The sequence below is a fragment of the Aspergillus novofumigatus genome (genome assembly GCF_002847465.1).
Source record: "Aspergillus novofumigatus IBT 16806 chromosome Unknown P174scaffold_5, whole genome shotgun sequence".
NCBI classification, from domain to species: Eukaryota; Fungi; Ascomycota; class Eurotiomycetes; order Eurotiales; family Aspergillaceae; genus Aspergillus; species Aspergillus novofumigatus.
Genome location: NW_020194278.1, coordinates 2,347,235 through 2,359,343, shown reverse-complemented (window position 1 = coordinate 2,359,343; position 12,109 = coordinate 2,347,235). Strand labels below are relative to the sequence as shown.

At 50.1% G+C, this 12,109-nt stretch overlaps 3 protein-coding genes across 3 annotated transcripts; 1 reads left to right on the top strand and 2 right to left on the bottom strand.

Moving 5' to 3' along the window:
• Positions 1-25: 25 nt before the first annotated feature.
• On the bottom strand, positions 26-1,935 carry P174DRAFT_443012 (RING finger protein). Its single transcript, XM_024827718.1, has 5 exons — positions 1,055-1,935; positions 830-996; positions 664-725; positions 369-604; positions 26-313 (listed from the first exon to the last, which is right to left on the bottom strand). The coding sequence occupies exons 1-5, from the start codon at positions 1,435-1,437 to the stop codon at positions 127-129; spliced, it is 1,035 nt and encodes a 344-aa protein (XP_024681747.1). The 5' UTR covers positions 1,438-1,935; the 3' UTR covers positions 26-126.
• A 157-nt stretch (positions 1,936-2,092) lies between these two features.
• On the top strand, positions 2,093-3,625 carry P174DRAFT_443011 (trafficking protein particle complex subunit 13). The gene is made up of 5 exons (XM_024827717.1): positions 2,093-2,204; positions 2,258-2,264; positions 2,313-2,436; positions 2,487-3,005; positions 3,063-3,625. The coding sequence occupies exons 1-5, from the start codon at positions 2,138-2,140 to the stop codon at positions 3,354-3,356; spliced, it is 1,011 nt and encodes a 336-aa protein (XP_024681746.1). The 5' UTR covers positions 2,093-2,137; the 3' UTR covers positions 3,357-3,625.
• Positions 3,626-4,346: 721 nt separating this feature from the next.
• Positions 4,347-7,901, bottom strand: P174DRAFT_461588 (guanine nucleotide exchange factor; the record flags this gene model as incomplete). The annotated part of the gene is made up of 4 exons (XM_024830020.1): positions 4,347-5,525; positions 5,552-6,240; positions 6,324-7,302; positions 7,356-7,901. 4 exons carry the CDS (start codon positions 7,899-7,901, stop codon positions 4,347-4,349), a joined length of 3,393 nt encoding a protein of 1,130 aa, XP_024681745.1.
• Between the last annotated feature and the right edge of the window lie 4,208 nt (positions 7,902-12,109).

The window sequence follows — 12,109 nt, the reverse complement described above, 5'->3', positions numbered from 1 at the left end:
CACCATGTAACACGCAAACTCGTTTACCAGCGCGAATGCCACGACCTACGCGACCCATAATAGGACGATCCCGGGGAATCCCAGGGCCGATAATATGTTGAAGAGTCTATCACCAAGCGTCAACGATTAGTGACCTTTCCAAGAGACAAAGAAACCAGCCAAAGGGGACAAGTACAGGGACGGTCTCGTACCGCGGTCGCCAGGCATGCCGAGCAGATGCCCCACATTGAGATAACCTTCTTCGTTGACGTATCCGTCCTTGGCGAGCTGTTTTAGATCCAGTTCGCTACTACCGGTCTCCCATGCAGAACGGCTAGACGAGAGTCAGCATATCTCCACCATCTTTGTCTCAGGTAGTAGAAACCCACCAGTAAACGCAACGAACCCCCTGCGCGTTCTGCGTTGCAGCCCATTGTTGGAAACATGCCTTGTGGATGTTATTCCCGCATGCTGCGCGGCACCAGACAATCTCGTCTTTCTCTGGCTCGAGTTCCATGAAGCAGATGGGACAGTCTCCTTCGATGGGCTTGCGCTTGCCGTTGTTGTCCTCCGATTGTTCTTTTTGGCTGTTGAGGGGTGATGACTGGTACATTTCACGGAGTTCCTGTCATGCGATCCGCGTGAGTAATCTTATACAATTGCTTCCTTTAGGTAAACTCTTACCGAGGATAAGAATGCCAGCTGATACTGTAGATGTTCCGGGGCTTTGAGAGCGTTGATTAGGACTTGATAGGCCATAGTAGTTAGTGACTGTAAGGATAGCATAAAGATACAAGGCGAGTACTGAGCGAAAAGGGTCACAACGTTGAAACAAAATGCGTCGACATACCGTAGAATATGTGCTTGCACTGATTTCCTTTCCCTCCATCCGGACAATCGCAGGAAGGCACCTTCCCAATAACAACCTTATACAGATTTCCAGTCGTTCCCGCCATTTTAAACACGACTTCGGGCGCATCATCCACCTCGGTGACACAATGTTCCACGACACACATCCTGCTCAATGGCCCCGGGTTAGTGAACGTCGCACAAAAGGGGTACAGCCAAATCCTACCTCTGGGTTCGTGCTCGCGTCATCCTATCCATTATACACTTGGGTGCTTGTTTACGGAACGGTCTAGCGCGTCGCTCGGGGGTCGGCTCGCCAGGAAGGCGCTTCTTGGGGCTTCGAGTCTTCTTGGTCGGGGTCGTGGTGGGCGAGTCGGCTGTCAAGTCGATCACCTCGATGGAGCCAGCTGAGGCTGCAGAGTTGGTATTCACTCGTCTGCGCGCAATTTTTATTGGAGTCGTCGATAATTTGATCTCATCTTCGGCGTCTCGCTTTCTCTTGGTTGCTGACCGTGTATTGCTGGGTGTGCGCGCGCTGTAAACTCGACCCTGCGCCGGCGAGAAGCTGGTGATTGTTTGACGCGTTGTTGTTATCCGTGTACTTCCCATAATGACTAGCAGCACGAGCGGCGTATTCAGCGCCTCGAATGATGGGAACGTGTGGTAGACGGTGGTAGACCGATCTGAGCTACGGTGGCGTTCGATAAGTTGATAGATTTGTTTTGAGCAGACAAGACCTGGAACGCTGACATAATCACATACATCAATCAGCGAAGGTGGACGTAGACTTGATACTGACTCGATTCTTTTGATGTTGCATCTTGACCTTTGGAATATTGTCTCCTTTGTGCCTATTTAGATACTTCAATAGCCAGTCGGTGACACAAAACGGCGTAGATATATCATCATCTTTATGTGGAGGTTTGTTGGGTTTGTGTACTTTGTCCTGTTTGCTGGTAGCGATAAGTTATCAAGATAGCGATAACAAGGAGACACAGCATTCATTCCAAGTATTTGAAATTGATAGTCGAACCCGAAGTAGCAGACGAGCTTTCTATCTCCATGGGGTTGTGGCGTCTCGATTGATTCTGAATACAGCATTTCCAGTCGTCGATGGCCTGAAATACGCTCATCTGTTATATTGTTTGACTGTTGTAGGAGGCACCTCCTTCACTGCTATACCCTTCTGGGAACGATTATGTAACCCCACATGACTACATCCTAGGCCAAACAGATGATTATCGTTGGTGTTTTCAACGATTCCTCATGATATGATAGACTGAAGGAACAATTCCTTCAGGGTAGACATATGGCTCGTCCGCGAGGCTACTCGGGGGCTGATAGCTCCAAAGAACCCCATGTGGTCTCCCTAAAAGGTACGCACAATTGAGATCTCAACTGAAGCTACCTCTCGCTGATCCGGTCTCAGTATTGCGGTAAGCCGAGCTCAAAGAAGCATTTTGGCCGTATGCTAACCGAGTAAGCCTGTCGCGGCCTTCACTATCCAACCAATATCTCCTTCCGGCTGCAAACACCAAGATCTCAAGTAAAGCGTCCCTGAGCTATCCATCCGACAGTACCGATGACAAGTTCATCCTGAGTCCTAACGTAAGCCCTCAACTCCATCCACCAAGCCACAAGCTAACAAAAAGCCGCAGCTAACTTTACCCCCATCCTTTGGGTCGGCATACGTCGGGGAGACCTTCGCCTGCACGCTCAGCGCCAACAATGAGCTCCCGGAGGACGAGACCTCGCGCGTCGTCACCTCGGTCCGCATCGTGGCCGAAATGCAGACTCCATCCCAGGTCGCCTCGCTAGACCTGGAACCAGCGAACGATGCAGCGCAGACAGAAGGCCTGCAAAGGGGCCAGTCCCTGCAGAAAATCGTGCGCTTCGACCTCAAAGAAGAAGGGAATCACATCCTGGCCGTCAGCATCAGCTACACCGAGACGCTGATCGGGTCCGACGCGCAGGCTGCCAGCGGCCGGGTCAGGACATTCCGCAAACTGTACCAGTTCGTCGCGCAGCCGTGTCTCAGTGTCAGGACGAAATCCTCGGAGCTGGCTCCGTTGGAGGTGGAGAATAAGTCGTTGGGGCCGTATGGGAAAACCCGGCTACTGCGATTCGCATTGGAAGCACAGTTGGAGAATGTGGGCGATGGCACCGTGGTGGTCAAGGTCTGTGGAATGGGGGTATTTTACTGGATCATATCATTTTCTAACTGCAAGACACAGCAAACGAAACTCAATCCCAAACCGCCGTTCAAAGCCGTTTCCTTGAACTGGGACCTGGAGAGGCCCGACAAGGTCGACTGCCAGCCGCCCACGCTGAATCCACGGGATGTACTGCAGGTTGCATTCTTAGTTGAGCAGGAAGAAGGCCAGCAAGAGGGACTCGAAGCTTTGCAGAAGGACCTGAGGCGGGATGGGAGAGCCGTCCTGGGGCAGCTTTCGATTGAATGGAGGGGTGCGATGGGTGACAAGGGGTTCTTGACTACTGGGAATCTGTTGACAAAGAGGCGATCCTGAGGTGACCCTGGTTCTTAATCACCTTGCAATAATGAAGTCTCAAGGACCTCCATTAGTACTGGCTTTGTCATGCATCAGTAGACTAACTATAGGTGTGCCCCTCTATTATTGTTGAAAATTGCTCCGCCACTTGTTTAATCAACAGATGCATAGAGATTCTCGCACCTGCTGCTGCGGCTTCATTTCCACAAGGATACATTTGTTGCCATGCTGTACCACCCGCCATGAGATGTCAATAGTCTTAACAGCTACTTACTGCCTTACTGCCTGAACTTCTTGAGCGCCGCAGAACGACGATACTTGGTATTCTGATTTGCGCTCAGATCTTTACATTGCTCAAGGTTAAAGAGATGGGAGAGTGTAGAAGAAGCAGGTAAATAGGAAGAAAGTGAATGAGATCAATAATTAATTGACCTGAACCTATGAATATATACAGTACAGTACAAATGACAAATGCCTTTCCTCCAGCCGAATGCGATCCATATCCATATCCAAACCAGGTATCACAGGTTCCAACCAAGTTTCCTTTCCAATGCAGGCCAATCCAGCAAATCAAACAATATAGTAAAACAGTTCCTCGCGACGAATTGACGTTCCAGCATCCACAACCAAAGGGGGTATCTATTCCTGTTTTCTGTAGCCTCCGGGGCCGCGAGGCTCAGTGTAGTAGGGGTCTAATCCCAGAGCACCTGTGCTATGTATGCACACTTTTGATATCCCGAGGGTACTCCAAATCAATCCGGTCGCTTTGTCAGAATGATCGCAAAAAGAAAATGAGAGCAAGAATTTTGAGATCACAAGCGCCGCCCGAGATATTAGAAGTATCGACAACGAAGGTACGGATCAAAATAAGCGATGGCATCGTATAAAGCATGAACAAAGATAGTCAAAATCTGATCGATCAGAAGTCGTAAAGTCGTAAAAAATAAGCTCAATGGCCGTCAGAACGGCCGTAATCAGCATGAGAAAAAGAAGATATTGCCAATAGAATCAACCATTGGTAGTGACCGACTTGGCCTTGGAAGGATGAGTCCAAGCGAAGAGGTCAAATTTGTCCTTGGCGTTCTCCATGATAGAGGAGGCGCTAGACTCTGGCTGCAAAGTCGGCCGCGGCGTGATCTCGCGCGGCTCCAGAATGAGAGAGCGACGATAGAAAGTCTGCAGGCTCTTTTCGCCATTGGAACGCACCCGCACCAGCTCGTTCTGCATCCAGGTCTGAAGTTCGGGAACCTCGATGAGACGGTAGGGTATCTGGAACCGCTGGAGCTCGCTGATGATCTTGGCGGTCTTCATGTGCTTGTCAAAGTTGATGACGGTCATCTCACCGTCATCGGTAGGCAGGCTTCGCAGCGGCTGGTTCCCGTGGTCCACGAACGTCAGGTCTGTGAGGTAGGTGCCGACGAAAGGAAGACATGGCGGAACATGGGTCTGCAGTCTCTGCCGCAGGACAGCATAGTTGCGCGACACATCCACGATGCCCCGTAGGGTCTCGAGAGTGGCTTTGGTCTTCTGCGATACAACCTCCCAGGTCCGCTTCAGACGCGAGATCATTGATGAGTTCAGAGAGCAGATAATGGCCATCAAAGTGTCATAGTTATTGAGTTCCAGGCACTTATTAGCAATCTTGACCCACTGCTTGATGATAGCCGCCCGCTTCTTCGGTTCCTCCAGCTGCAGGATGGAATCAGCCACCAGATGGGCGAGATCGGTGGACAAAGTCGACATGGCACGGACATTGACGGCCAGTGAAGCGCTCTTTTTCATCCACTCCGTCGCCAACAGCTCCTCGGGAAGAATGGCGCAGAAGATGCGTGACTCCTTGATGGTGAGCTGACGGGCCAGCTCCAATGGATCAAAGTCCAGGATGCTGATCGCAGCCTCGCCGTTCTTCCACTGTTTCAGCAGGTTCACCTCCTTCTTGCTGAGAATGGGAGAGGGGAGAGGGGTGTCCGGGTGCACATATTGTGCGGTTGCGGTGTTGGTCTTTCCCATGGACGAGATGAGACGGGGCACGACGGGTCCCTGGAGCGTCGAAACCTTGTCCGCCAGTTCCAGAAGGCGTTTTCCTGCGGAGGGGAGGGATTGCATCAAAGTAGTGTTGGCAAAGTTGACAATAAAATCCAGAGCCGAGTCATCGCAGTCATGCCGCCAGTGTGACTCCAGCCAACCCTTGAACACGTTGTACACGCGGAGACGCACGGGGCCCGCGGCGTGCGGGTATCACCAATGTAGTCAAACCGATCAGCAAGGGCCTCGGCAAACTCCAGCGGCGTCGCAAATAGACGGAAGGTGAGGTAAAAGGTGGAGACGAACATCGCGTCTGGCGTCGATCCATGAGAGGTGAGCTTCTCGATCAGCGCCCGAAGGCTGCCGCCCATGACTTGACCATCCTTGAAGATCAATTCATGCGCATATGTCTTCTCCAGAATATTTACTTCGGTCTCCTCTCCCTCCTCCGCCAGCGTCGAGTGGCTGACACAGCTCTTGAGCGATGGAGCCTGGTAGCAGCTGCCAATGTCTGGAGATGTGGCGCGAGTAGAAGTTTGAGACACTCCACTCATTTCCGAGTCACGGAGGTGGCTGTGGTAGGTGAAGCTGCTTCCAGTACTGGTCACTCCACGGCCAAAAGTCTCACCGATCTCGGACTTGGGATGGCTGATACGGTTCTCGAGTATCTTAACACCAGCGGTCGCATCATAAGACGAGGAGAATGAGGACTTCGCTGGGCTGGAGGGAGGGATGCTAGCGGATGGCAATGGCGCCTCGTCATTTGCGGCAATGGTGGGGCTGCTGAGTGTGCGGGAATTGAAAGAAGAAGATGGAGTGGTATCATCGGTGAGACCTGGGGTGGGAGGGGAGAAGTCGAGATCTGCGTTCTGGGGATCTGCAGGGGAGGTGGTGGGAGTCGTAGGGAAGTTCCAGGTAGGTCGCCTTTCTGCTGTTGCGATTGCGACTCGGGTCTGGCACCAACCAATGGCGTCGCAACGTCTTGCGGCAGTGCCTCGAGTTCGAAATCTCCAACCTGCTCCAGCACCAGGCGAGCTTTGGCCAGACAGTTCCCTGCCGCTCGGACGCAGTCGGTGGCGGCGTCGACCAGTCGCTTTCCTTCATCGGGCATGAAGACAAGCTCGTCGTCGGGGGACTGGGCGGGTCGGAAGGCGTCCCGTGCAGCGAAAACGAGCTCGGACAGTCGCTCATACATCGTATCCTTGGCGCGCTCGAGGAGCGCACTGCCTTGAGAGTCGTGTTCACAGACAGCCTCGACCACAGTGAGCAGACCGCGGCAAGACCGGACAGCCTGCTCGGTTGTGACGACTAGCTCGGTTGAGGAGCGAGACTGCAGGTGGAGACCAATGAATGAACCCAGCACACCGAGGAAAGCATCGTACGTGGCGTTGAGTCGTTCCGATGCGAGATTCGGGTTTCGGGAAGCTGCAGCTGGTCCCGAGTAAGACACCCGGTGGGAGATGGATATCCGTTTTGTGGCGACGGAAATGGGCCGTGGCTGCTCAGACATGTCCACTCGGGTGGAACAGCGACTCATAGACATGCAGCTGCGGTTGAGAACCCGCGACTCGTTTCGTTCGGTCTCAGCTTCCGAGGCGGGCCTTTCCGACATGACAAATGTCTCGGATGCAGGTGTTAGGGGAGAAGCGTAATCCTTGGTTTGCTCCAGCTCCGCGATTGTTCGACTCAGACCAACCTCCTCGTTCCAGATATCGAGAAACCGCACACCGCGGGTCACGACGCGGAACGCCTTGAGGAGCATCTCATCGACCATGTACTCGACCTCGTCTTGTACGGGATTTCCGCTAGCAATCACTTGGAAACTCTTGGTTGTACGAACAAGCGCTGTAAGGTCCGAAAGCAATGCTTTTCGGTTTCTTCGCAGACCCTCGTGCCTTCGGACAAGGAACGAGTCGCGGGTGAGACATTCTGATTTTTCCTGGAGGGCCGTCAATTGCCTTGTCTTTGAATCACTTGGCTCAGGACACTCACCAGAAGGAAGCGTACTCCGGCAATCAGGCCCCTTACAAGATCCTGATTTCCAAAGTCACGAAGAGACGACCCGCATCCACCTCGGATAATATCCCAGAAGTCGGTCAATGCCTTCAGGAGGGGTCTCATGGGCAGTTGGTCATAGGCTTCGCAGTAATTGGTGGGTAGCCAGCCTCGGGCTCCGGTGTCCAGAAGCGTTCCGTCAGCCCAGCCATTGGTGTGTACCGAGTGTACCAGAATGATATCTCCTTGGTCCAATGGCAGAGTAATCGTATCTGGCGAAACATCTCCCGGCGGATGGAAAGGATAGAATGCACGTAGATAGTTGTGGAAGACGGTCCTGGGGGCCTCCGTCCGATCCATGCTGTTGTCTTTGGATGAGGTTGCGCAGTAAGGCGTCAGAGGTGGTGACATCTGCAGACTGTGCTGTGTAGAATAGTAATGATTGCTAGAAGGGTCTCCAGACTCTGAAGTGGTCGACCCGCAAGGATAGGAGATTGTCTTTTCGACTTTTAACGGCGCAATGTGTCGCTTCATTGGTTCCATGTCTCTATTCCCTAGCGACCTATTCGTTCTCTTTCTCGTTCCGGTAGCGTTTAGCCGGCGCGAAGGTCACTGACCGAAGCGATTAGGTGAGGCAGAACTCAATGAGCATCCTCAGAGGAGACTGTTCTTTAGAGATAGTGTAAATGCAAGAGGAATTGAAAGTGGAGATATCAGGATCTCTGGCCTGAATGAATCAAGGTCGTAACGATGACGCCCACAGCGGTCCGACAAGCGGCCAGGTTACTCGTCTAGGGTCAATGGTTAGCGGTGGCTTGATCCCTTTTACACAGTAGGGACGAGGGATGACGGTCTCAAGGTGGTCGATGAGGATGTGGTTGCTAGGGTTTATTGTTGTGCACCTCAACCTAGGGAATGTTGGCTGCCAAGGGCAGTGGGGAGAAGGAATGGAAGGAATGCTGGGGACAGAAAATATTCTTGGATTTCCTTAATTTCATCTTGGAAGAAGCGAGGGCACAGACATACCTATGGTCTAATCTTCAATAACAACGATAGGAAATGATTATCGAATAAGCTGTCAACATGGACTGCAGCAGCGTCAAGGGATAGCGCACGCTGCGTACAAAATCTTGGGAGCAAGGAAGGAGCAGGCACACGTTCCAAGTCGCAACGAGGGTGAGAGAATAGGAGATTTCGGCGAGCACGAGAAGGAGGGTCCGGAGAATTGAAGGTGGTAGGGGAAGGGATGAAGGAGAGAAAAGACGACGAAGATAGGGCAAGCGAGTTCACTCGTTGTTCTGGTGATGATATAAGTGAGAATCTTCCCTTGATCCCGCCACCTGCAAGTAATCTCGAGTAAGAGTAGTAGTAAGTAGTGATTAATAGCTGAAATCGTTGATCCCCTCTCTTTTCGAGGTTCTGGAACTATGCTGCTTGGACTGCTGCAAGGACCACTTGGACACTTGGACCCTCGAATCCGGGGGAAGGATTACGGAGACGAAGGGGAGAAGTCGAACAATAGCGTTGAGGGATGTTGATAAGATTCTCGTCCCAATTGACTCGACACTCGACCGTCCGACAATCAGGGGAGTGGTCGTTGGCTTGTCGACTCTGGTCCGCCTCAAACACCAAGCAAGGGCTGAGAAACACCAACAGCAGGGAGGAATGAACGGTCCGTCTGGTTGACAAGTCGAGTCTCTAGTTTGCAGCGAGGGATTGCCACCGGCAGCAATTGTTTAATGACGATGATGACGACGATGATGAAGATGATGAAGACGATGATAATAATAATATGAAAATAAAATAATGAATGATCGTAGACCAGCAATGATCTTGGAAGAAAGTGGGAGAGAGAGGGAAAGGAGTACTGTGATGTTGACAGATGGAGAGGAGAGCAGCAAAGTAAGTAATATCAGGCTATCAGCATAAGTATGGTCTGGACAGTAGTAATAGTAAGTGGAATTATAAAATAAGAATTAATATTAATATAATTAGTAGTGCTAGTAGTGTACTAATATTATTTTTCATTTGACATATCGCAAAGAAAAGGAGAAATAAGAAATATTAATGAGTCGCCATGGAGAAAAGAAAAAGGGACTAGAACCAGTCGTCGAGCACGAACTAGACTAGCAAATAGTCCGTTGGTACTACTTTTCCATAGTCGAACGATAATCATGGACGAGTAAAAAAGAAACAAAAAATCAGCCAAAGATCCCGTGCGAGGGCCAAAGGATCCAATTCTTTGCTTAAAAAAGGTGGAGTACTATCCATGCTCTCCCATAGACACTAAGAGAGGGTGGAATCGGGAGAGCATGGAGTATTAAGAGCACGGAGTACGCAGTGCAGCCTACAGAGAATATCACTTAATACCCTTATTATTATGTCCTCAATTGTGAAGACAGGGCCATCTTCCCCATGTTGTTTGCTTCGTATGCTATCGTCATCATGCTCCTCGCAAAATCTGTGATGCAATGCGATTGACCTGGTGTTTTCCGAGGACAGAGAACGAAGAGCTTGACCGTCGACGAAACGCAAGCTAACGAAGGTCGGCAGAGCCAAAATCAAAATATACTATGATGGATTGGGTAAGTGATCTTCCATCACATCAGTCCAACGTTCTGTCCTAACTCCAAGGTCCTAGTGATCCCCCATTCGGTTGGAAGATGACGACGTACCACTCGTATGGTGCCGTGGTGAATCGAAGACTAAAATGATCCCAAACTGATCACTAGTTTGAACGTTGGGGGAACTGGAACCTCTATCACGCATTCAGGGGAAAATATCTATCCAAGTGATCACATTATCACAGACTAAGAAACGGCTCGAGGACGATCCAAACGGACCGAGTCCCTTTTTCTCCCCCTGTCCAACTACTCCAACTATAATCACGATCCTTGTCCTTAGCCACGGAAAAATAAAAAAAAACTTGACGTGCTATTTAGTATTTATATTAATAATCGGCCTATTATTTTCCAAGAAATAGATTAAATGTCAAAGGACCTACCAATGCGAGGACGTAAACACCATAAAGATAATACCCTTACCCAATGCTAAGTGAGTCCTGCGGTTCCACTGTGCAAAGACCCGCATATGGGACAAACAACAGAGGCAAACCCCGCCAGGAATTAGACATTTCCTTAGCAACAGTTGAGGACTGAGTCTAGGTAGTCCAGATAGATATCTTTCTAGCAAGCAGTAAACGAATGCTCCCGTCTTCTGTGGCGAAGTTAAGTTGGCCCGTCTCTCCCCGTCAGGTTGCCGTCAAAGTCCATAGAGATTGATCCTGAATCGAAGTTTTGATCAATCCTTTGAGAGAACGACTTTGCCTTTTGCTTGGGATTTCCGGTACGTGTCCGTAGTTCAAGCCGGGTGTGGGGATCGACGGCGCAGCAACCGTGTCGAGTCGAAAGTACTTCTGGACGCGTTGGTGGCAGACTCATATTTAGGATGACTTAATATAAACAATGCGAGGAGTGCCTCTCTACCTCGCTGATTTGGTTGACTTTGCTTTCGACATGGTTCTTTATCATTCTCTGGTTCACACAGATGCAAGAAGAACAGATCGAAAAATTAGTGTTTGGCAATAGCAGAATGCAGCAAAGCCAAAGGGGAAGTCAGTCCCAGAAAAGGAGCTCATTTCCTGACTAACGGGGCCTTTGAAAATTGGAGCTGTCGACTGTCGCGGAAACGGACTTGATCCTTCCACATGTCACTAGTCCTATGTACGAAGTACGATTTGTAGGTAGATATCTTTCTATACTTTGTCACATTTCCAGTCTAACACTCTTCTACCTGGTAAAGTATCTGAATCTACGGAGTATATTGATCAAGTTACACGATATACACAATTGGTGGCTGGCAGGATCTTATGATAGATACTGCCAATTGTATACGTTCAAAACAACTTACGACTGTATCTCAGGTGTCTATATATAACCGCCCCATTATCAGGCAATATCGTTACGACCCTGACAAAGCATGAGTGTCCAGTTTTTCATCAAGTCAACCAGTCCCTGAGTCGAAATAATCTTGAACTAGAGTACGCAAGGCGCTCGAAGTTTCGAAATACCTATTAATGAGGTTCGATATATGTCACAAAGTCTTCAATCAAGGCATATCTACGGAGTAGATACACTTTGCTGTGCATCTCTGCCATGCCGTCTTGACCCACGGTAGGCAGCACCAATGATCAACCCCGTTATCATCGATGGCCTCTTCAGAGAAAAGTCCAAATTACCGGATAAACCCAAAGTCCATGGCATACCTACTTACAGAGTAGTCTACCGCGTCGCTTACGGCTGCGTACTCCGTAGATATACTCCGTACTCCGTAGTATTAGATGATTTAACGACGCAAGGGCGGATCTGATATGCCCGTTTCACACTTCCATAGCTTCATTTCACGCATACGTCAAAACTTGTCCGGGACTCGCTAGCACCCCATACATTGTACATGTCAGATGATTTACGATGATATAGAATATGATAGGAGATAATATGACGGCCACCGCGCACTGCACAGACAACCAGATACGAGAGACAGGACAGTCACACAGACACAGGACACCTTATCGCCGATCCACTCCTCTGGGATACCAGCGACCTGGTCCGGGGCAGGCTAATCGGTGAATATACTTTTCTAGTTGTATCACCTTTAGAGAAGGATCTACTACTTGTGGATACAACAACAAGCTCTCGAGTATGATTTTCGCCATGTGAGCTCAGTTGTGGCTATAACTCGCTGTACATGCT

What these genes read in the sequence shown, in the direction of transcription:
- P174DRAFT_443012 (XM_024827718.1), bottom strand. Translation starts at nt 1,437, where the DNA reads ATGGGAAGTACACGGATAACAACAACGCGTCAAACAATCACCAGCTTC. An exon ending in AGCTGGCATTCTTATCCTCG is followed by an intron (nt 605 to 663) that starts GTAAGAGTTTAC and finishes ATCGCATGACAG; the next exon opens with GAACTCCGTGAAATGTACCA. An exon ending in GGGGTTCGTTGCGTTTACTG is followed by an intron (nt 314 to 368) that starts GTGGGTTTCTAC and finishes ACTCTCGTCTAG; the next exon opens with CCGTTCTGCATGGGAGACCG.
- P174DRAFT_443011 (XM_024827717.1), top strand. Translation starts at nt 2,138, where the DNA reads ATGGCTCGTCCGCGAGGCTACTCGGGGGCTGATAGCTCCAAAGAACCC. An exon ending in AGTTCATCCTGAGTCCTAAC is followed by an intron (nt 2,437 to 2,486) that starts GTAAGCCCTCAA and finishes AAAAAGCCGCAG; the next exon opens with CTAACTTTACCCCCATCCTT. An exon ending in ATGGCACCGTGGTGGTCAAG is followed by an intron (nt 3,006 to 3,062) that starts GTCTGTGGAATG and finishes TGCAAGACACAG; the next exon opens with CAAACGAAACTCAATCCCAA.